This window comes from Phyllobates terribilis, unplaced genomic scaffold (genome assembly GCF_046119375.1).
Source record: "Phyllobates terribilis strain yellow unplaced genomic scaffold, ASM4611937v1 Scaffold_71__1_contigs__length_7168151, whole genome shotgun sequence".
Taxonomy (NCBI): domain Eukaryota; kingdom Metazoa; phylum Chordata; class Amphibia; order Anura; family Dendrobatidae; genus Phyllobates; species Phyllobates terribilis.
The window spans coordinates 3613485-3636299 of NW_027362831.1; the positions used below are offsets into that span (position 1 = coordinate 3613485).

A 22815-nucleotide genomic window follows, 5' to 3' on the forward strand; every position below is an offset into this window, starting at 1 on the left:
ATAGTGCAAGACCTGCAATACTTAAATATTTCCCGGTGACATCCGGGCCAATAGAACCTTTGTAAAAGATAATGCCTTATCAACACCAGATACAGCAAGCCTCCATGATAAAGGCAAGGCCAGCACATGTGAAAAATACTGATGCAGACAGCCACTCACTAACCTACCAATTCATGGAGGGGGTGGCTGTGTAGTATTATACATGCACACCGATGGAGTCTGCATAGGCCGCCAGTCACACAGATATGTGCGATGCCCAGTTTCTGGCTTGCAGCTTGTTGATGACTCCCATACTATTAGATCAGACGGGCTGCCCCGCACTATATACGTGCACCCCCACAAGACAGACGCCCCAATTCACCCAGCCAACACTCAGGAGGCCTGGCCGCATCCTGCAGCAAAAAAATGTGCAAAAAGATGAAAAATAGTGTAGAAGATAAATACACCACATGAGCTATTGCTCGATATTTTGGCCAAAATACACAAGCTCGCAACCCAAACGTCAAGGGTCCTCATACTTGTCAGTCCTAACACTAAACATTAAAAATGGTGAACATAAAACATCACAGTAAGGCTGTATGCCCACTATCCGTTTTTTAAGCGTTTCCGCCACGGCAATTCCGCTGCAGAAATGCTTAAAAAACGCTTGGTAGAAGGTCTGCCATGTTCTCCAATGATAATCCCATGTGCTGTGCACATGCTGCGGAAATTTCCGCTGCGGATTATCATTGCGGAAAAATCCGCAGCACTACCAATTATTTTGCGTTAGCGCGGTGTTTTCGCCGCCATTGACTTGCATTGGAACTCATGGAATCCGCATCACTGCATCTGTACATGCAGAATCCATGCGTTTCAATGTGCGGATGGTACCCGGGTTTGGAGAAGAGGAGACTCTCCTCCGGACCCGGGTACAATAGAACCTGTAAAAAAAAAAAATGAATAAAATAAAAAATATACATTATACTTGCCTTCTGATGGCCCCCGGTGTCCTTAGCGATGCGTCTCAGCTTGCCGTCAGCTCGCGATGGTCTGAAAAGGACCTGCCATGACGTCAATTAGTCATGTGACGGGTCACGCGACCGCTAACGTCGGCAGGTCGTTTAGTCTACTGCGAGCTGCCGGCAAACCAGGACGCATCGGATAAAGACACCGGGGGCCATCAGAAGGTAAGTATATATTTATTTTTTACCATTCTTTCAGTCACCCTATATAAATCCATGCCGGTTGCATGGATTTATATAGTGTGACCAAGTTGTCAAGCACTTTCCAAGTGATGCTAAAATCGCTTGGAAAGCGCTTGACAACCCGCATGCGGAAATGCATGTGAAGAACGCTTACAATCCGCATGCTTTTTTTCTGCCAGGGAGATGCAGAAACGCTCAGGAAAAACTCCGGAGTATTTCTGCATCGTGGGCACATAGCCTAAAAGATAATGCCTTACCAACACCAGGTCAGATTACCAATGCACTGCAGGATGCAGCAAGCCTCAATGATAAAGGCGGGGCCAGCACATGTGCAAAATACTGATGCAGACAGTCACTCACTAAACTACCATTTCATGGAGGGAGTGGCTGTGTAGTATTATACATGCACACCGATGGAGTCTGCATAGGGCGCCAGTCACACAGATATGTGTGATGCACATTGTCTGGCTTGCAGCCTATTGATGACACCCATACTATTAGATCAGACGGGCTGCCAAGCACTATATACATGCAAGCCCACAAGACATATGCCCCAATTCACCCAGCCAACACTAAAGAGGCCTGGTGGGGTATTTATCATGTGGTGTATTTATCTTATACACTATTTTTCATCTTTTTTGCACATTTTTTTGCACTGTGCTTCACACATATCTGTGTGACTGGCGTCCGCCCTATGCAGACTATCGGTGTGCATGTATAATACTACACAGCCACCCCCTCTATGAATTTGGTAGGTTAGTGAGTGGCTGTCTGCATCAGTATTTTGCACATGTGCTGGCCCTGCCTTTATCATGCAGGCTTGCTGCATCCTGCAGTGCATTGGCAATCTGACCTGGTGTTGGTAAGGTATTATCTTTTACTGTGATGTTTTTTTAAATTATGTTCAATGTTCACCAATAGAACCTATGCACGATCCGTTCCTGCGTTTTTTCCACTCCCAGATGTCCCCCCAAGACATGTGAATGGGCCATGTCCAACACCTTCCGTCTAAAGGGGCCCGGCTGTATTAACTGCTCCACACTCTCCTCCCTCACTTTCTTGACCTGGTACAACAACTCCTTACTCATCATAAAATGGGGAAACCTTGTGTCAGCCCCCGACTCCTGTGCAACTCCATTTATAATAGTGACATTATTAAAGGCTTCCTTCAGAGTTAGGTCCCTATGTTGGGCAAACGCAAAATTCTCGCTGGTCACCCCTAACTCTGGAATGGCAGACTCAGGGGGCACTACCTCCTCATCCCCCACAAGTACACAAAAAGGAAACCTGTCTGACTCTGGGTGTGGTGATACTTCATTAGGGTTAATTTTTTTCTTATCTGAGCCAGCGAACCCAGAACCCTTCCCCCACAGATCCCAAAGCAAGCAAAAGTCCCAGCCTATAATAATAGGGTGCAACAAGTCCTGAACAACGCCGACCTCGTTGGACTCTGTACCGTGGGCCATTTCAATGTCCACTCTGGCCCTTATGGTAGTCTTTAGCATCACCATGAATGCACTGAACGCCGACTTTTTTCCCCGGGATAATTTGGAGAGGAAGGGTGGCCCTCATAAGGATCACCAGGCTCCCGGAGTCTAGCAGTGCCGTTACCTCCCATCGTTCACCTTCGCGTGACATGCTTGTGGCCCCTCGCTGGGTGGACAGTTCACAATGCAGGCCGGATAAGCATAATATGAACTACGTTGTCCTATGCTGCTGTCCATCGGCTCAAGGGTCAGGGGACAACGAGCGGCTATATGGCCTGGGCCGTGGCATCTCCAGCAAACAACATCACCTGTATGGACCTTGGGCACCACCTCCCTCGTCCATTTGGACCTTGGAAGTCCCACCACCTTTTGGGCCTCCACCCCCTGTTGGGAACTCCAGTATGTAGTGGGCTGCCTTCCCAAGGAACCTTCAAACCCCTGGTATCTCTCGATCAGTCCGACCAGTTCATCCGCATACCGGGGATCACCCTGGGCAACCCAAGGCTGTATGGGCCTCGGCAGGGAGTGCACAAACCGGTCCATCACCACCCACTCTACCATCTGCTCAGGCATTGAGGACTCTGGCTGCAGCCACTTCTGGACCAGGTGCCGCAGGTCAAACATTTGGGACGGAGGTGGTTTTGTTCTGGTGATACGAACCCGCTGTGCCCTGATAGTCATTGTCAACCCCAAGCGTGCGAGAATCTCACTTTTTAGCTTGTCATACTCTTTGGCATCCTGCAAAGCTAAATCATAGTACGCCTTTTGGGCGTCCTATGCAGAGCTAAATAGGGCGTACTATGCAAAGCTAAATAGGGTGCCCTGCAAAGATAAATCATAGTATGCCTACTGCGCGTATTTCTGGGGCTCTCCAAGTCAAGTATGGCGACAGTACCTCTGCTCTTGTGGAAATTTCTCCCTCTCGGTGACCCTTTGAAACACCATCAGGAAGGTCTCAACGTCATCCCCCCAGGGTCATTTTCTGCAAAGCCCGTCATGCCGCCTTCCGGACTTGGGAATCATCAGTCGGACCTGGGGTTGGAGCGCTCATCCTCTCCTGGATGGCGGTTGCCAGAAGCTGCATCTGCTGACGTTGTTTCTGCTAGTACTGCTGGATCTGCTGTAACTACAGCGTGTTGGTCTCCTGTTGATGCTGCTTGCTTCATAAACCCAGAAGCCAAACAGAAAAGAAAATAGCCTTTAGATCAGGCAAACAAAGTAAATGTCCTTAGCAGGTCTCTGCTCAGCCAGGCCTGTGTGGCACACAAGCTGGGGTAGCGTCCAGTGTCCTGGCTTGGTTTGAAGACAAACATACACAGGAGGCCTTCTCCCTCCAAACACACAGACCATGTGCCAAACAACAGCCTCCATTTTATAGGCTGTTAACCACACCCAGAGGTGAGGTATGTGGGTAGCTGGACCCGCTCATTCTCTCCTAGCTACCCGTAACCCGGCTCCCAGGTGCACCAAACGATCCTCTTAGTGCTTATGTGTCCTAGAGAAACACTCCGGGTTACATCACAGAGACCAGCCATCTCTGTGACACATGACTCCCATTGACTACGCAACCATTAACCACCTTAGAATACCTTGATACATATCTGGTTTTATGATTACCCCACGACTGATGAAAGGGAATCTGTCACCCCCTGGGACTTATCTGACCTCTCATATTGGCATACAGGTGATAGAAATGTGAATCTATACATACCTGTATGCCTCATTTTAGAGGTCTGTTTGCTAAGAAATGGCTTTTTATTCAGTGAAGATTCTGATGCTTGCTGGCCGTGGGGTAGTCGGTGGAGTGGATTCCCTTTAATAAATACTCACTTAGCCCCATTCTTAGTGCAGATACTAATAAATCCAGGACCTATGAGATTTTTACCATATGATAGTTGGATAGTTAGGGGTGTATCATCCATAGCAGCAGCCCACAGGGCCACTATGGTGCCCATGAAAAAAACACAGAATTTGAGCTTGGTTTAAGTTGGTATCCATGCAGCACATAAATGCATGTTTACTATGGCCATAAATCAGAAAAAAACTATAAGAAAAAAATGATCATAAACCCTGCTGTAAATAAATAAAAACCAAACGTGCATTTAAATAAAATAGGGTTCTTAGTAACACTGTTTTTGATCAAAAATAGCATAAAAGCTATCCCACCATGGTAAAATGAACCCATTCGGGATAGTCCTACTCTCTTTAATATTAAAAACCTTACCATATATCAAAGCCTCAAACTTCTGTGTGTGAATCAGACATGAGAACTAACGTGATAGAAGATTACAGTCCGGGGAAGACGGGAAACATTCATATAGACGGCCGGTGGAGATGTAGTCAGTGAAGAACTCTGGCTAAATATGTTTGTAGAGCCGCAGTAAAAGAGGAAGATGCTGTCCTCCTCTTGAAGTAGTTATTTCTCATGTCACGTGTAATGAATATCTCCTGCAGTATTGCTAATGCCGATTGCAGTGTTGGTAAATGAGACGAGAATTAGCGTTATGGAAGATGAGTCTATGAGAAACGTGTTCAGCTACAGACTCCGAGGAACAAACTGCTTGTTGTCTGTGGCCTAAAATATATAGGTTTTATTAGTAGATGTAAAGAAGAAATCTAAATACTGTAAAATAATAAATCTCCTCAAATGTTTCCCCTTATTATCTCCAGTAATTGTATTATTACACAATATCAGATCCTCTCAGTGAAGATCTTCTATTTAAGAGAATTTTCCTTATGGACCCATCAAAGATGGATATGGACAGAGACAAGATGACAGAGAGGATATTAAACCTCACCCTAGAGATCCTCTTCCGTCTTACTGGAGAGGTGAGGGATTCTGATGACGTCACATTACATCATTCTTATCTATGGAAATAACAGATGGACAGAACTGGAGAGGTGAGGACTCTGGAAATGTCTGGAGGGAGATTTATTTATATGTCTTTCCATAACCAGGATTACATATTAGTGAAGACCTCTAGTGAGCGCTGTCAGGTCCATGTGTCTGAGGGATGGGAAAGACCCCTGAGCTCAATCACAGGGCCTCCATCTCACCCCTTCATACATGAGGACATCAATGACCAGAAGATCCTAGATCTCACCTACAAGATGATTGAGCTGCTGACTGGAGAGGTGACACTGCTGGGAATACTGGGACATTATACAGTAATGCTATGTATGAAAGGATTGGGGGGATGACTGTATCATTGTATGTGTCAGGTTCCTGTAAGATGTCAGGATGTCGCTGTCTATTTCTCCATGGAGGAGTGGGAGTATTTAGAAGGACACAAAGATTTGTACAAAGACGTCATGATGGAGGTTCTCCAGCCCCTCACATCACCAGGTAATACACAGGACTAAATACACACGGCCTATAATTATCTGTATGTAAAGAATGAATTCAGTCCCTGTATGTGCTTCCTCCAGATCTATCCAGTAAGAGGACAACACCAGAGAGATGTCCCCGTCCTCTTCTTCCACTGGACTGTAAAGAAGAAGATCCCAATGTTCCTCAGGATCATCAGGTAGATGGAGAGAAGGTGTCATGAGATCTCCCCTATGATGTGTAGACAGCTGTGAAGATCTTGTGCTCAGTCTTGTTTTATCCACCAGTATTATATGTTTTATACTTGTGTAATGAGAACGGTGGAGATAACAGGATTAGAGCTGATCATAGATGTGACTTCTCATCTGTTTGTGACTTTTACAATATTTGTTTCAGGGTGAAGATCTGACCCATATTAATACTACAGAGACATATGTAAGGGGTGATGAGCGGTGTAAAGAGGAGATTCCTACATATGACTACCCAGGTGAGTAGTAACCACTAAATGCAGAGAAGTTACAGATTCTTCTCAGTCATCGGCTGTGGCTGCTTTATCGGTTGTGTAGTCCGGCTGTATCACAATCGTGTGATCATCATTTTGCCTCTAGACCGCAACATTCTCTTCCACCCAAAACTGTTCAAATGATTTTGGGCATTGAAACCCTTTTCCATAGAACTTACAACCTGGAGGATCCACCTACTCCCTGTGATTAGGAGACGTTACCTGCCCAGATCTGTAAATCACAAAGCCAGAAAATCACTTAAAAAAATATAATGATGGGACTGTAAGAGAAAGCGGAGGGTAATGATGGTGTTGGCTTCCTAGAACCCTGATATCTTATTGGATGAATCTACCTTCTCTCCCTTCTGTGCTGCTGAATGTGCTCATATGGTCCCTACAAGACCAGGTCCAGTCTTTCTGGCCAAACTTCACTTTTATGATCGATATTAAATGTGCAGTGAGGCCAAGTGTGAATTTCTGTACAATAACAACAGAGTTTCCCTTTATCCTGACTGTTCTATTTCTTTTGAAACCGACTAACTTCAAACCAGATTGTGATAAACTATACAGAAAACATTACACCTGTGCCATGATATATCTCTAAGCTAAATTTAAGACACCTCATCTCTGCACTATTATAAAAAGTTCTCTTTGAATGTCTAATATTTCTTCTTGAAAATCATCTGACAGAAAATATTGTCCCTTACGATAGTTTAGATTGCCAAGAGCCACCGAGCCCCATACTCTAATTACCCCAGAGAGGTTTCACCACTAGTTACTCACTACTTACTGATGAAGACTGTTGAGTTTGATCATTTCAGTAGATGTGTTATTGTCTATACTCACAGTTTTGACTATAGTAGTTAGTGCCCAAAATACTCTGATTTAACCTCTTCCTGCAGCCAGTTTTCTGTTCCTTTCTGGGCCCATTTTTCAAATCTGACGTGTGTCACTTTATGTGGTGATAACTTTGGAATTCTTCACAAAGGATAATAGGAAACAGATGGACCTTACAAATTATTTTCCAACTTCTCTTGAATCCAACAATACCCTATATACGGTTGTACACTACTGTCTGGGCCCATGGCAGGTTAAAAAATGAAGATGCGCCATTTAGCTATTAGGAATGCAGATTTTGCTGGGATAGTGTGCAGACACAATGTATTGGGGACACTGTTCGTTGTCACCTCGCAGCTCAAAAGATGGCTACCACAAACAGACTTGGCGCTATCTACTCCATTTTCCAGATCCCAGGGTTTGCCTTGCTCATCATCCTTTAACCTCTCTGCATGGATTTGGACTTAGACAGAGACCCCCTAAGCTTGGGCCACAGTGTTACCTAATGTTCTGTGGAGTGAGATTGCAAGAAGAATAGTCAGATAGCCGGGTCAGAACATGGAGGTCAGAGAAAAGCCGTTAGCTGAGCACAAAATCAGAAGATACAAGAGTAGTCCGTAAACAGGTCGGGGTCACAACAGGAAACAAATACACAAGCCGGGAGCTGAGCACAGAGGACTGAACCAGAGGAGAACAAGGCTGTATCTGGCAGCTTCCGGCAATATGCTTCCAGCTTTAGTAGGGTGTGGTGCTTTCCAGTTGGCTGAAGTAGGGAGCAGATTACTCCAGCTGGACAACACACACACCCATACTGCCAGACTGGATGGTACTACTGGTCCCAGCAACCCTAATCTTAGTGGCTGGACAGAACCTGCACCACCCAGAGCTTCTGGTTCTGACGTCTCCTCCATCACCAGCGCCGCCTGCAGGATGAATAAGGCGGCTCCTGGTGAGAGAAGCAGACGTTGCAGGAGCAGATCCCAGAGGAGATGGGACCCACCATTTGCAGAAGCCCTAATGTGACCAAATTGCAGAAAACCAGAGCAGTAGAAATCCACATAAAGTGACTCCATTTTGGAAATTATAACCCTCAGTGAAATAATCTATAGGAGCAGTGACTATTTTGATTCCCCAGGCACTTTCCGGAAATTAGCACGCAGTGGATGATGGAGAGTGAAAATTACAAATATATAATTTCATTACCCAACACCTAGTGCCCAGATTGTGCTCCAGGAGACACACACCATCAATTAAGTGGGTTCTTCTCACTATAGTAATGCCAAATACATGGATGATAAATGTGTTTTGGGCGCACTGCAAGGCTCAGAAGTGAGGGGGAGATTTGACTTTGGGAGGGTGGATATTGCTGGATTGGTTTATGGAAGCCATGTTGCATTTCTAGAGTCTTTGAGCCACTAATAATGTGGAAACCTCTGGTTTTCCATTGACAGATGATGGACCTGAGTGGGGACTTGTTTTTTGTGAGATGAGTAGAAGTTTTTATTGATATTATTTTTGCCTACATAACATTGTTTGGTGGCTTTTTATTCCATATTTGGGAGGCAGAATTAACAAACAGTTGGACACCACGCTCTACTGGTTCATCCTATGAGGTTTTCTATTAGACTGTGAACTGTTATCGTCTTGGTGAATAATGACGGCTAACATAGGGCAAAATAAAAAAAAAATCACAGAAAAAGATACAGCCTTACCAACACAAATCATATAACAAATGCACTAGCAGGATGCCGCAGACCCCCATGATAAAGGTGGGGGGGGGGCAACGCAGGTGCATAATACTTATGGAGCAACCACTCACAATCATACCAATTCATGGAGGGGGTGATTACTTAGTATTAAAGATGCACACAGATGAAGCTTGCATAGGACGCCAGTCACACAGGCAGGTTTGATGCACAGTGTCTGGCTTACAGCCTATTGATGATGCCCATACTATTAGATCAGGAAGGCTGCCCAGCACTATATAAGTGCACCTCACATGGACAGACACCCCAGTACACCCAACCAACACTAAAATGCTAATGCATTTGTTATCTGATTTGGTGTTGGTAAGGCTGATTTTTCTGTGATGTTTTCTTGGTAAATAATGATACTATTACATAATGTACATTTTTACGGAGAGTTTAAGTAAAATTATTCTACAATATAAATTTTAAGTATATGTTATTCATAAATAATAATGGGTTTTATTCTTGGCAGATGACTGTACCAGGAGATCAGAGGGACAGCTGACATCTTCTATTTTTAAATCAGATGATCTTGAGATCACACAAGATACAATTGAAGTGAATGCCATTACTCCAGATATACCATCATTCCTTCACAGCAAAGATCTGTCATCTGATCATTTGAAACAGGTCCTGTCTTCTGATTCATTACTGACTACTAAGGAAAATCAAAGTCACAAAATAAGCATTAAAAAACAAATTGCTCCTAAAGCAAAGAAGCCATTTTCATGTTCAGAATATGGAAATAGTTTTTCCCTCGAAAAGTCTTTTCTTAAACATCAAAGCATTCACACAGCAGAGAATAGATTTTTTTGTTTCAAGTGTGGGAAATTTTTTAACCAGAAATCAAATCTTGTTAATCACCAGAGAACTCACACAGAGGAGAAGCCTTTTTGCTGTTCAGAATGTCAGAAATGTTTTAACCAGAAATCAGATTTGGTTAATCACCAGAGGACTCACACAGGGGAAAAGCCTTTTTTCTGTTCGGAATGTGAAAGATGTTTTAGCCAGAAATCAGGTTTGGTTAAGCACAAGAGAACTCACACAGGGGAAAAGCCTTTTTCCTGTTCAGAATGTGGAAAATGTTTTGTCTGGAAATCAGATTTGGTTAAGCACCAGAGAACTCACACAGGGGAGAAGCCTTTTTCCTGTTCAGAATGTGGGAAATGTTTTAGCTGGAAATCAGGTTTGGTTGAGCACAAGAGAATTCACACAGGGGAGAAGCCTTTTTCCTGTTCAAAATGTGGGAAATGTTTTAGCCGGAAATCAGTTTTGGTTAATCACCAGAGAAGTCACACAGGGGAGAAGCCTTTTTCCTGTTCAGAATGTGGGAAATGTTTTATCCAGAAATCAGATTTGGTTAAGCACAAGAGAAATCACACAGGGGAGAAGCCTTTTTTTCTGTTCAGAATGTGGGAAATATTTTATCTCAAAATCAGTTTTGGTTAAGCACAACAGAACTCACACAGGGGAAAAGCCTTTTTGCTGTTCAGAATGTCGGAAATGTTTTAGCTGGAAATCAGATTTGGTTAATCACCAGAGAACTCACACAGGGGAGAAGCCTTTTTCCTGTTCAGAATGTGGGAAATGTTTTATCCAGAAATCAGATTTGGTTAAGCACAAGAGAACTCACACAGGGGAGAAACCTTTTTCCTGTTCAGAATGTGGGAAATGTTTTATCCAGAAATCAGATTTGGTTAAGCACAAGAGAAATCACACAGGGGAGAAGCCTTTTTCCTGTTCAGAATGTGGGAAATGTTTTGTGCAGAAATCATCACTTCTTAGTCACCAGAGAACTCACACAGACGAGAAGCCATTTTCATGTTCTTAATGTGGGAAATGTTTTACACGGAAATCAACTCTTAACAAACTTCATAGAAGTCACACAGGGGAGAAGCCTTTTACATTTTTAACCGAAAATTGTATCTTCATAAAGGGGTTGTCCACTACTAGGACAACTCCTTCTCATTTCTCATGTTTGGCCTTGTTAAAATAAAAACACTCATACGCACTTCCTGTTCTGGCGCCGTTCCATTGGTGTCACAACTTGTGTTTCCGTAAGGCTGTTACATCACACAAGATTGTTACATCACACAATCCTGCTCCCAATCAACGCCACCTTCAGACGTATTGAACATCAACAGGAAGGACAGGGCCTGGACATAGCACCAAGAGAATGCACACACTGAAAGCACTCTCTTCAGATCGTGTTCTTGGGGGAATTATAAGCAATTTACAGCCTCACACATGACTTTCGATATGGGAAAGAAAGAAGAGATCAGAGGTTAATCTGAGGTCCTCCTCCTCTGTCAGCATGTCTGGTATTCATCGTTTCTTATGGAAGGTCTTATCTTCCTGCTCTGGAGCCATTACTGCCTCACTTCAGTGTGGAAAAAGAAGCAGTCTTAACCCTCATGATGCCTGACAGCTCCGGACTGTAAGTCCTGCACCAACTTCTCTCTTAATGTCGGCCTCACAAGAAAACAGCTCCACAAATCTCCCTGTACTCTCACCAAAGCCCACATACTGAGCAGCGCATGCTTCACAGGGACATTTACCCCCCAGCCACAGGTTATTCTGATGTGGGGAACAACATAACTTATTTGTATATCAGATTGCGTCTATCCCTACTAAAGAAGATATGGAGCAATATATTCAGAGTCTGGAGACCACATACAATACTGAAATACGTCCCCTCACTTCTATCCTGTCACAGCTTACGGACAAGGTACAGAGATTAGAGGATAATGTCGTCCAAGTTAGAGGCCATCATAACACCCAGAAACTAACACTGGATCTTCACAGCCAGTAAATAAACCATCTGTTTAATATGGTTGATGATCAAGAAAATCACAATAATATCTGGATAAGTGGTATACCTGAAAGCATCAATGCACAAGTGATTATGCCAACACTGCGATCATTATTCAATAATATCCTTGGTGATCCTATTGATAAGGAGCTGGAGATTTAAAAGGCGCACCGTACAATAGGCAATCATGGCCCAGATCCTGAGTGTCCAAGGGACATTATCTGTCGCATACATTTTTTCAATGTAAAAGAGGCCATTGTGAGGAAAGCAGAGGAGTTGGGTCCTGGTGATTTCAATGGAAAACGCATATAATTGCTCACATACAGTACAGACGAAAAGATTGGACTCACCTTCTCATTTAAAATTTTTCTGTATTTTTATGACTATGAAAATTGTACATTCACACTTAAGGCATCAAAACGATGAATTACACATGTGGAATTACAGTACAGACCAAACGTTTGGACACACCTTCTCATTTAAAAATTTTCTGTATTTTCATGACTATGAAAATTGTACATTCACACTGAAGGCATCAAAACTAATTACCACATGTGGAATTATATACTTAACAAAAAAGTGTGAAACAACTGAAAATATGTCTTATATTCTAGATTCTTCAAAGTAGCCACCTTTTGCTTTGATGACTGCTTTGCACACTCTTGGCATTCTCTTGATGAGCTTCAAGTGGTAGTCACCGGAAATGGTCTTCCAACAATCTTGAAGGAGTTCCCAGAGATGCTTAGCACTTGTTGGCCCTTTTGCCTTCACTCTGCGGTCCAGCTCACCCCAAACCATCTCAATTGGGTTGAGGTCTGGTGAGTGTGGAGGCCAGGTCATCTGGCGTAGCACCCCATCACTCTCCTTCTTGGTCTAATAGCTCTTGCACAGCCTGGAGGTGTGTTTGGGGTCATTGTCCTGTTGAAAAATCAATCATCAAGGCAAAAGGTGGCTACTTTGAAGAACCTAGAATATAAGACATATTTTCAGTTGTTTCACACTTGTTTGTTAAGTATATAATTCCATATGTGTTAATTCATAGTTTTGATGCCTTCAGTGTGAATGTACAATTTTCATAGTCATGAAAATACAGAAAAATCTTTAAATGAGAAGGTGTGTCCAAACTTTTGGTCTTTATTGTATCTCTCTGATTTAAGGGCATAAAAATTCAAATTTTCAAAATTTTCGCCCAATTTCCGTTTTTTTCACAAATAAACGCAAGTGATATCGAAGAAATTTTACCACAATCATGAAGTACAATATGTCACGAAAAAACAGTCTCAGAATCAGGGGGATCCGTTGAAGCGTTCCAGAGTAATTACCTCATAAAGTGACAGTGGTCAGAATTGTAAAAATTGGCCTGGTCATTAACGTGCAAACCACCTTGAGTTGTAAAGGGGTTAATTTTGTCTTGGATCCTTCTTTAGATGCGCCCCTGGGCTGGAGTCACCAGTCTAAAAGACAAACAAAAGCTTTGCTAATTGTGCTTTGGTAGCAACTGGTCGATGTATGGAGGATTCTACATCCAGACGTAAAGGATTATACCTATTATTCTCCTTTACACAATATGCATAGCCATATAGTCCTTTTCTTAATTAGCCGTCACTTGCCTACATGGCAACCTACATCTCCGGTAGGAACTGCTGTATGGTCAGTTCATGCTCCTGTATATTGTAACTAGCTATTGAACCCGTTCTATGCCCGGGTGGCGAGCATTTTTATTGGTATATGGTCTCCCATGCTGGTATATGCTGCCCCCTCCTGGTATTTCTTCTGCCCCCATCCTGTCCCCACCATCCCATCCTGGTATGCATGGCACCCCTCATCCCCATCCTGGTATGCATGGCACCCCTCATTCCCAATCCTGGTATGCATGGCACCCCTCACCCCCAATCCTGGTATGCATGGCACCCCTCATCCACATTCTTGGTATGCATGGCACCCCTCATCCCCAATCTTGGTATGCATGGCACCTCTCATTTCAAATGTGGTATACGTTGCACCCCTCATCCCAATCCTGGTATTATGATACCCAATCCCTCATCCTGGTATGCATGGCACCACTAATCACCCAATCCTGGTATGCATGGCACCCCATCCCTCATCCTGGTATGCATGGTACCCCTCATCCCTATCCTGGTATGTATGGCACCCCTTATCCCCCAATCCTGGTATGTATGGCCTCCTCATCCCCCAATCCTGGTATGCATGGCACCCCTGATTCCAAATCTGGTATACATTGCACCCCTCATCCCAATCCTGGTATGTATGTTACCCAATCCCTCATCCTGGTATGCATGGCATCACTCATCCCCCAATCCTGGTATGCATGGCACCCCATCCCTCATCCTGGTATGCATGTTGCCTCTCATTCCTATCCTGGTATGCATGGTACCCCTCATCCCTGTTCTGGTATGTATGGTACCTCTCATCCTGGTATGCATGGCACCCCATCTTTCATCCTGGTATACATGGCACCCCTCATCCCAATTCTGGTATGTATGGCCTCATCCCAGTAACCTGGTATGCATGGCACCCAATCCCTTATCCTGGTATGCAATGCACGCTTCATCCCCAATCCTGGTATATATGGCTCCCTCATCCCTATCCTGGTATGCATGGCACCCCATCCCTTATCCTGGTATGTATGGCACCCCTCATCCCTATACTAGTATGTATGGCACCCCTCATCCCTATACTGGTATGCATGGCACACCTCATCCCTATTCTGGTATGCATGGTACCCCTCATCCCTATCCTGGTATGCATGGTACCCCGCATTCCTATACTGGTATGCATGACACCCCATCCCTCATCCTGGTATACATGGCACCCCTCATCCCAATTCTGGTATGTATGGCTTCCTCATCCCTATCCTGGTATGCATGGCACCCAATCCCTCATCCTGGTATGCATGGCACGCCTCATCCCCCAATCATGGTATATATGGCTTCCTCATCCCTATCCTGGTATGCATGGCACCCCATCCCCTATCCTCGTATATATGGCACCCCTCATCCATATACTGGTATGCATGGTACCCCTCATCCCTATACTGGTATGCATGGTACCCCTCATCCTTATTCTGGTATGCATGGTACCCTTCATCCTGGTATGCATGGTAACCCCCGCATTCCTATCCTGGTATGTATGGTACCACTCATCCCTATCCTGGTATTCATGGTACCCCATCCCTATCCAGGTATGCATGGTACCCCGCATTCCTATCCTGGTATGTAGTGTACCCCTCGTCCCTATCCTGTAGGGTACCCCTCGTCCCTATCCTGGTATGTATGGTACCCCATCCCTATCCTGGTATGTATGGTACCCCTCATCCCTATTCTGGTATGCATGGCACCCCTCATCCCCCAATCCTGGTATGCATGGTCCCCTCACCCACCAATCCTTGTGTGCATGACACTCCTCATCCCTATACTGGTATGTATGGCACCCCTCACCCCCCCAATCATGCTATGTGTGGTACCCCTCATCCTGGTATGCATGGCACCCCGTTCCTCATCCTGGTATGCATGGTACCCCTCTTCCCCCAATCCTAGTATGCTTGGTACCCCTCATACCCATTCCAGATGTGTTGCCCCCTCACCCCCCAATCCTGGTATGTATGGCACCCCTCATCCCTTTCACGCTACACTTAATCTCACCTTTCTTCTCTGTGCTCCAGCACTGCGGTGTTCTGTTCTGCTGGAGGCTAGGTGAGGAGTGCGGTGCCAGAGTACGCGCATGCCCATACCGCGCTGTCTGGCGCCATTTTACTGAAGACACACTTCAAATAGCGCTATGTGCATGTGCTGATTCCGACACCTGAACTCCTGCTCCGGTCTCCAGCGAAGAGAGGCGCTGCGGCAACAAACCTTCCCGGTCAGGTAAGTATGTAAGTATGGCGCCAGAGATCGCGGTATGCGTTCAGTGTCTATGCATACCGTGATCTCCGGCGCCATACACGCTCCTCTTACCCGTAACGGCTCCATGCCTGCTTCTGTCTGGAGCCGGACTGCGCAGGCTTGTCGCACTTCATCAGTCTATAAAGGCTTCAGAGACACGCATCTCCCGTTGTATTATAGATCTGACTATGCCGGACTCCACAAAGGCTTCAGATGTTGGAACCTAAATGATAATCTGCTGAAAGACTCACTCTGTGTCTCAGACCTTCTTGAGACTATAGACTCCTTCAAATATATGAGCATGATGAAACTGCCTTACCATTTAAATGGGAAGCACTCGCATGTGTCCTCAGAGGGATAATAATAAAACATAGATAAAAGCTAAAAAAAGGAGAGAACAGCTAAAGTCTCCATTTGCTTGAGCGGATTGATCTCCTTGACAAACAACATAAATGATCTGCTTCCCTCCAGGTATACTCAGACCTGCTTAACGCTAGAATGGAGCTAAAGTAGTTTCATGGATGGGGTACTCGCAAATATTGTGTAATTTCAGGGCACCTACTTATGGAAGGTACAAAGTGGAAGCTTCCATTCTCGGTACTAGATATGGGCCCTCCTCGAGAAAATTACTTAAAATGTTGTACACTAAAGTTAATATATAAGGTGTGGGATAGGGGTAAAAATATTCTGGGGATTGGAAAGTACACAAACTATACTCCTTTATGGCACAGCTATAACTTACCAGAGCCATAGAAGCTAAACAATATTAGTGAGTGGGAGGATAGGGGTACTAGAATAAACGCCATACTGATTGATAGACATCACCCAATAGATACCATTGCTAAAGCAGTGGATACAAAAGGTCTATTAACCCTTATTTATAAGCAGTTACTGGCCCTACATTTGGATAATATTGATAGTTAAGACAAAATGGGAGGAGGATTTGGGTCCGTTATCTGAGGAGCAATGGGGGAAATACTGGATTTGACACCGAATCTTTCATTGTCAGAGTCACAAAGATTGTCCCGAATTCTTCTCATTCATAGAGTATATAGATCCCAAAGTATTTTATTTAAAATTGAAATAGAAATGGATGACACATGTCCTAGATGTGGTCAAAAGGACGCCAACCTGATGCATATGACGTGGAAATGTGTAAATATTGGCGACTACTGGAAGGGGGTGATCGCTCTTGTACTATCTGTATTTGGGATACAACTTCAGTTGGAACCTAAAATCTGTATCCTAGGACTCCTGGGAGAAGATGTAGACCCAGACTCCATATGGCAATAGGTCGCTCAAGAATATTATTCCAAGCCAGAAAGTTGTTGGCACTACATTGGATAGACAATTCTCCCCCAACGATAACAGAACTAAAATCCAGGATAAATAACACTCTATGCTTGGAAAGTGGATCTTATATAAAAAGGAAAGCTCTCAAGAAATCCATACAAATATGGGAGCAATGGTTAATTACCCCAGGTATTGCTTCAGAAAACCTTCACAGAAATACTATCCTGGATCGTTTGTCCATTTCCTTACAGTAAACCAGGAATTTATATCCTTATACCCAAGGTGTCAGCAAATAATAATTGTCTCAGTCCACACAATTGCTCCTTCTTAGATATATTCATTTTCTTTTGATGTCTCAATAGGGAAAAAAATAAGCCGTCAGGAAGTATTCAGATATTTATGTACAAATGTAAAATTACTATTCCAAAACCTTGTACTATAGAGCGATATTGGGATTTATATCATTGTAAACCGGTTCTTGTATTGTTTACTGGTTTTTCTTTTTTCTTTTTTTTGTCACAAAGTTTATTTAAAAAAAAAATTTTGGTAATTCTTTGTTTTGTTAAATAAAAATAATCTGAAAAAAAGAAAGGAGCGAAGGTCTTTACTAGATCAAACGTATACAAAATGCCAAGATCACATGTGAAGGTACTCGTATGAATTCACAGATAAATGTGGTTGCTCATTGGCAAGGAGGTTACATCCACACGTGTAAAGGACATACGTATCCAAAATAAAAGGGGCACCCGGGCCAGAAATTCATAACCCCATTGACAAAGCGGAAGCATTTAGTTTCTTTTATAGTTCGCTATATAATATTCATGGACAATACCACGACATGCCACCTAATATTCTTGAAACTAAAAATGACAAATCTATTATGGACACTGCCGTTCCTTCCTTACAGACCCCTGAGCAGGAGATACTAGACAAAGCTTTCACTGAACAGGAGATATGAGAGGCCAATAAATAATTCCCTATCGGGTAGAGCCCTGGACCAGATGGATTCAATAATAGATTTTATAAGATGTTTTCCTGCCAGTTATTACCATTTTTAGCCAAAGTGTTTGATAATATCTCAGAAGACTCCGCCTTTTGACCCCCAATCACTTAAGGCTCATATAACGGTTTTATCAAAGCCCGGAAAAGAACCAAATACCTGCCCTAATATTCGTCCAATATCATTAAATAATATAGACGTCAAAATATTCTCTAAATTAATTACAACAGGGCTCTCCCACTATCTACCCTCAATTGTCAGCAACGATCAGGCTGGCTTCATTAAGGACAGAGAAGCTCGTGATAATAAAAATAAAACGTTGTTAATTTCACATGCAAAAAACAGGGGATCCCAATGTGCCTTGTTTCTGCCTACGCTAAAAAAGCGTTTGACACAGTGCATTGGACTTTCTTGAAGAGCCCCCTACCACAAATTAGGTTGGACTCTTTCTTGTTATCTAAAATTCTATCCTTCTACACTGACCCTAAAGCGATAGGGTAAACGGCCTTCTATATGACACATTTTCTATTAAAAAGGGGACGAGACAAGGGTGTCCCTTATCACCTCTCCTATACACATTGGTGATGGACCATTTTGCGGTAGCATTACACAAAAATCCAGATATTAGTGGAGTTACTATAGACTCACATCACTATAAACTAGCTCTATACGCAGATGACTTGTTGCTCTATGTGTCAAACCCAATGATCTCATTTCCCTCTATAATAAAGGAATTTGAATAACTCGGCCATGAAAGCAATTTTAAAGTCAACTACTCTAAAACAGAAGCCATGAACATAACTTTTAACCCTGAACTGACACAATAACTAATTTCTAACTTCCCCTTTAAGTGGCAGAAAGACACAATTAAGTACCTGGGTATACAAATTCTGGGGAACTTGGATGATCTGTATCGTTTAAATTATATCCCCCCAACCTTGAACAAATGGTTAAAAATCGAATGAATTATAACTTGAAACCTTTGTCCTGGTTTGGTTGTATTAGTGTGATCAAAATGGACATTTTACCAGATCTTCTTTATATATTTCAGACCGTTCCGGTCTGCGTTCCTCAAACCTTTTTCTCCCGTCTCAACAATTCTAACAGCAAGTTTGTATGGGGAACAGCGAGGCCTAGGATACGTGTTAAAATATTGTGAAGAAACAGGAGGGAGGGTTAGGGAGTTGCAACACTGAATCCTAACAGGGTGAAGATAGTCCACTGAAGGGCGCCGGTCCCGCTGGTGAGCCCAGACATATGAAGGAAACGAGAAGGAGAAAATCAGCACTCCAACAGGTAAAATATGAAAAAAATGTATTGGATAATTTAAAAAAACAAAAAATGTAAAATTCTTACAAATTTCTGGCGCTAGGGTTGCGCCCTTAGTCATAGCAGATGAGAAAAGGACAATGAAGTCATATATATACAAGCACAATGGAGTCACATGACACGAAATGAGAAATCAATTAGACATGCAAAAGGTGTGAATAAAATCCAAGCCATAGTTCACATTGAAGGCAACGAGATCAAATACAGACAAGATGATCATTACAAGCGTCACACAACAAGCCAGAAATGCAAAACACCATGATGGTGAAAAATAAGATAGAATTAGACCTCATACTCTTATTCATGCATATCCGTATCCCCCTCTGTATATAAACTGTTTATTGCAGGACATTTGTGTGAAGACCACCGGTGTTAGCTGCCAGGGGATTATCCCATATAGGAACACAACACCGGGTTTAAGTGTACAGGTGTGAGATCACAGGGTCAGAACATCACAAATGCCATCAACTATAGCAAGGGAAGGTGGGAGGATATACTGATTATAGAGGGACAGGAACATGTATACATGAGATGGATGATAGATTCAGTATAGAGCATCGCAATAACAATGTCCAATAAACAGATAAAACGCATATCAATGTCTAAATTGTGAATAGAAATATTGTTCTTATCGATCTGACACACGTAAAAATATAATATAAAATAATATGCACAATAACCAATATGGAGAAACTATAAACCTATAACAATGAACATATAAAGGGGGAAAAAAATATGCAAATCAAAATTGAATAGGTAGTAGAAAATTTACAAGGAAATCCACCCGCATCTGATCTGGTGCAAAGTATAATATCCTGGCAAAGGATCATAGAGAAGCAGATATACCGAGCATTATCTGTCATATTAACGGGAGGCAAATAGATGCATCATTGTAAAACAGACGAGAACAAGTACAGAACACTGGTGAGATTACTGTGGAGCATTGTAATGGCAAATCAGATTACTGTGGAGCATTGTAATGGCGAATCAGATTACTGTGGAGCATTGTAATGGCGAATCAGATTAGATGGAGCATTGTAATGGCGAATCAGATTAGATGGAGCGTACAAATCCATGATATCCAAGAGCTGGATGTATAACAGATCAATGGCAATGGGAGACGTCTGCATAGAGTCTGATGGAGAACCTGATCGTGAGGCTATAGATGTAGCAAGCATTTCTATCTGTATCAACGAAAAACAGGTAATTACATTATAATAAAACTGACAAAAACAAATATCTGATGCAGAACTTAATCGTGAAGCTGTGGATGTAGCGGGAATTTCTATCTGTATCAAGGAAAAACAAATCATTGAATTATATTGCGAAAAAACGGACAAAAATAAATATATGAGAAATGGAAGATAAATAAGCTGCAGAACATTGCAATGGAAATACTCCGTCATTGCTGAAAAATCTTTAAGATATTTTCATCATTTATGTGCGTTCTGCTAAGATGAATCAGCAATGATAGCGCAATATACAGAAAGGCAAATAAGTACGCCGGCAAATAATAACCAGAAAAACACAAAATAAATTCAGAAAACCTGGAATGTCACCATATAGATGGTCTGCTGGGAATAAACCAGTATGAATTTCATCAATAGATGTAAAACAGGTCATTGCGGAAATTCATTACCCGAAGGTTATTTAGTATTTACACGTCAGATCCAGAAGGCTTCACACATATTAAGGTGTTTCTGTCTGTTTCCACCCCTTACAGGATAATTAACTTTTACAAGACCAAAGAAAGAAAACTGTGTGAGATCATTATTATGTATGGACACAATGTTTTGATGCCCCGGAGTATGTGCTATTAGAACTGTTGATATATGAAATCTGCTCCGGTGCTCTCTATGAATCCTACCAATTTGTATAAAACAATGTTGTCCACTATTCTGGAGGAAGGCATTTATTTGTCGGTGTTTAATAACAAAATTCAGCGCAGGCTGTTACCTGATTATCCCATTTTTCATGGGCTCCCCAAAACACAAAAGGGTATCTCCCCCCCACCCTTCGCCCTATTATCTCGGGTATGGGTTCATTGAATGAGAATTTAAGACAATGGCTGGTGAACATTTGTATCCTCTGGTTATTCAAACACCAGGCCATGTGAAAGATACTACGTCTGTCCTGAGGGTTTTTGACAGGTTCGTGTGGCAAGAAGAATATAGGTTTGTCACCAGCAATGTTGTCAACCTGTATTCCTTCATCTCTCATGCATTGGCTGTCATTGTTCAACACCATTTAAATAAATATAGTGGATATTCTGTGAATTTAAAAAGGTTCATTAGAACATAAAATATTTGTTGTCCCACAACAATTTTATGTTTGATTCTAAATATTATTTACAAGTACTTGGAGCCCCCATGTGCTCCAAATTCTCAACATCTTTGGCTATGCTGTACATGTCGTGGTGGGAAGAAATTTACATATTTTCTGATGATAATCCATTTATGAGCACATTTTTTGGCTTGGTAGATATGTTGATGATGTACTTTTAGTATAGAGAGGTGACCCCCAGTTAGTGTCACAATTTGTTTTGAAATTTAAGGAATAGGAATTCAAATACAAATTAACTGTCAGTGAACCTTTGATTTTTCCACTCCATTTCTGGATATTTTCCTGACAGGGATAGTAACATCTTATAAAGTGGACACCACACTCTATAGAAAACCTTTGTCAGGCAACACATTACTGTTGTCTTCCAATTCTCAACTTACTCTATACTGTTCGCAGGGACCACTCAGTATAGTTGGAGAGAAGCACTCCGATGCCGTTCAGCGAATGTAACCCGTGCTACACAAAATATGTAACTTCCAACATAAGTGCTGATCCATCCTCCGTGGATTCTTTTATGCCTAAGGGGAGACCTGCCCACATACCCCCTGTGATGACATCACGGGGGCTAGTCTCCAGCCTTCATATTTTTATTAGATATCTGTTTTTTGCAATAACTTATCGTGGGTTGATCGTAGAGCCCCAAAAGTGATACCATATTTTCCGTTATGATTTTACCTTTCTCCAAAGACCACACCGTCTGCTATTTTGTTACTTTTGCGCCACAGCTCCCCAGAGGGGCTTACAGTGACGGTTAAATATCCATATTGTTCCTTAGCTGACCCTGCCACCCAAAATATAGGCCCCATTATTATCGGACATATGGAACTTTAGTTATTCCATATTGGCTTCGGGCCGTCTGCAGGCCTTTGTTACATTCCCTTTGAAGCACTGGGAATACAACCTTCTCAGTTAGCCAGTTAGCTGTAAATCTATCACAAGCCTGTGTTGAGTTTGGTAGCAGCTTTTGGGCCAGCATTTGCTTACAAGGCCCTTCTCATATGTGTTGATTTGCATAGAGGCCACTGGCCAAAGTGTCAGCTCTTCTCCCGT

At 42.8% G+C, this 22815-nt stretch overlaps 2 protein-coding genes across 2 annotated transcripts in view; both read left to right on the plus strand.

The window, feature by feature from the left end:
- LOC141194456 (uncharacterized) overlaps window positions 1-22815 on the plus strand; it is a 51616-nt gene that overhangs the window by 11917 nt on the left and 16884 nt on the right. The gene's annotated exons all lie outside the window — the stretch shown is intronic.
- Window positions 5508-6494, plus strand: LOC141194412 (gastrula zinc finger protein XlCGF53.1-like). Its single transcript, XM_073662326.1, has 4 exons — window positions 5508-5806; window positions 5894-6017; window positions 6101-6198; window positions 6396-6494. The coding sequence occupies exons 1-4, from the start codon at window positions 5555-5557 to the stop codon at window positions 6492-6494; spliced, it is 573 nt and encodes a 190-aa protein (XP_073518427.1). The 5' UTR covers window positions 5508-5554.

Coding starts and splice junctions, on each gene's coding strand:
- LOC141194412 (XM_073662326.1), top strand. CDS start 5,555: ATGGACAGAACTGGAGAGGTGAGGACTCTGGAAATGTCTGGAGGGAGA. Junction 5,807..5,893: donor TTGAGCTGCTGACTGGAGAG/GTGACACTGCTG, acceptor TGTATGTGTCAG/GTTCCTGTAAGATGTCAGGA. Junction 6,018..6,100: donor CCAGCCCCTCACATCACCAG/GTAATACACAGG, acceptor TGCTTCCTCCAG/ATCTATCCAGTAAGAGGACA.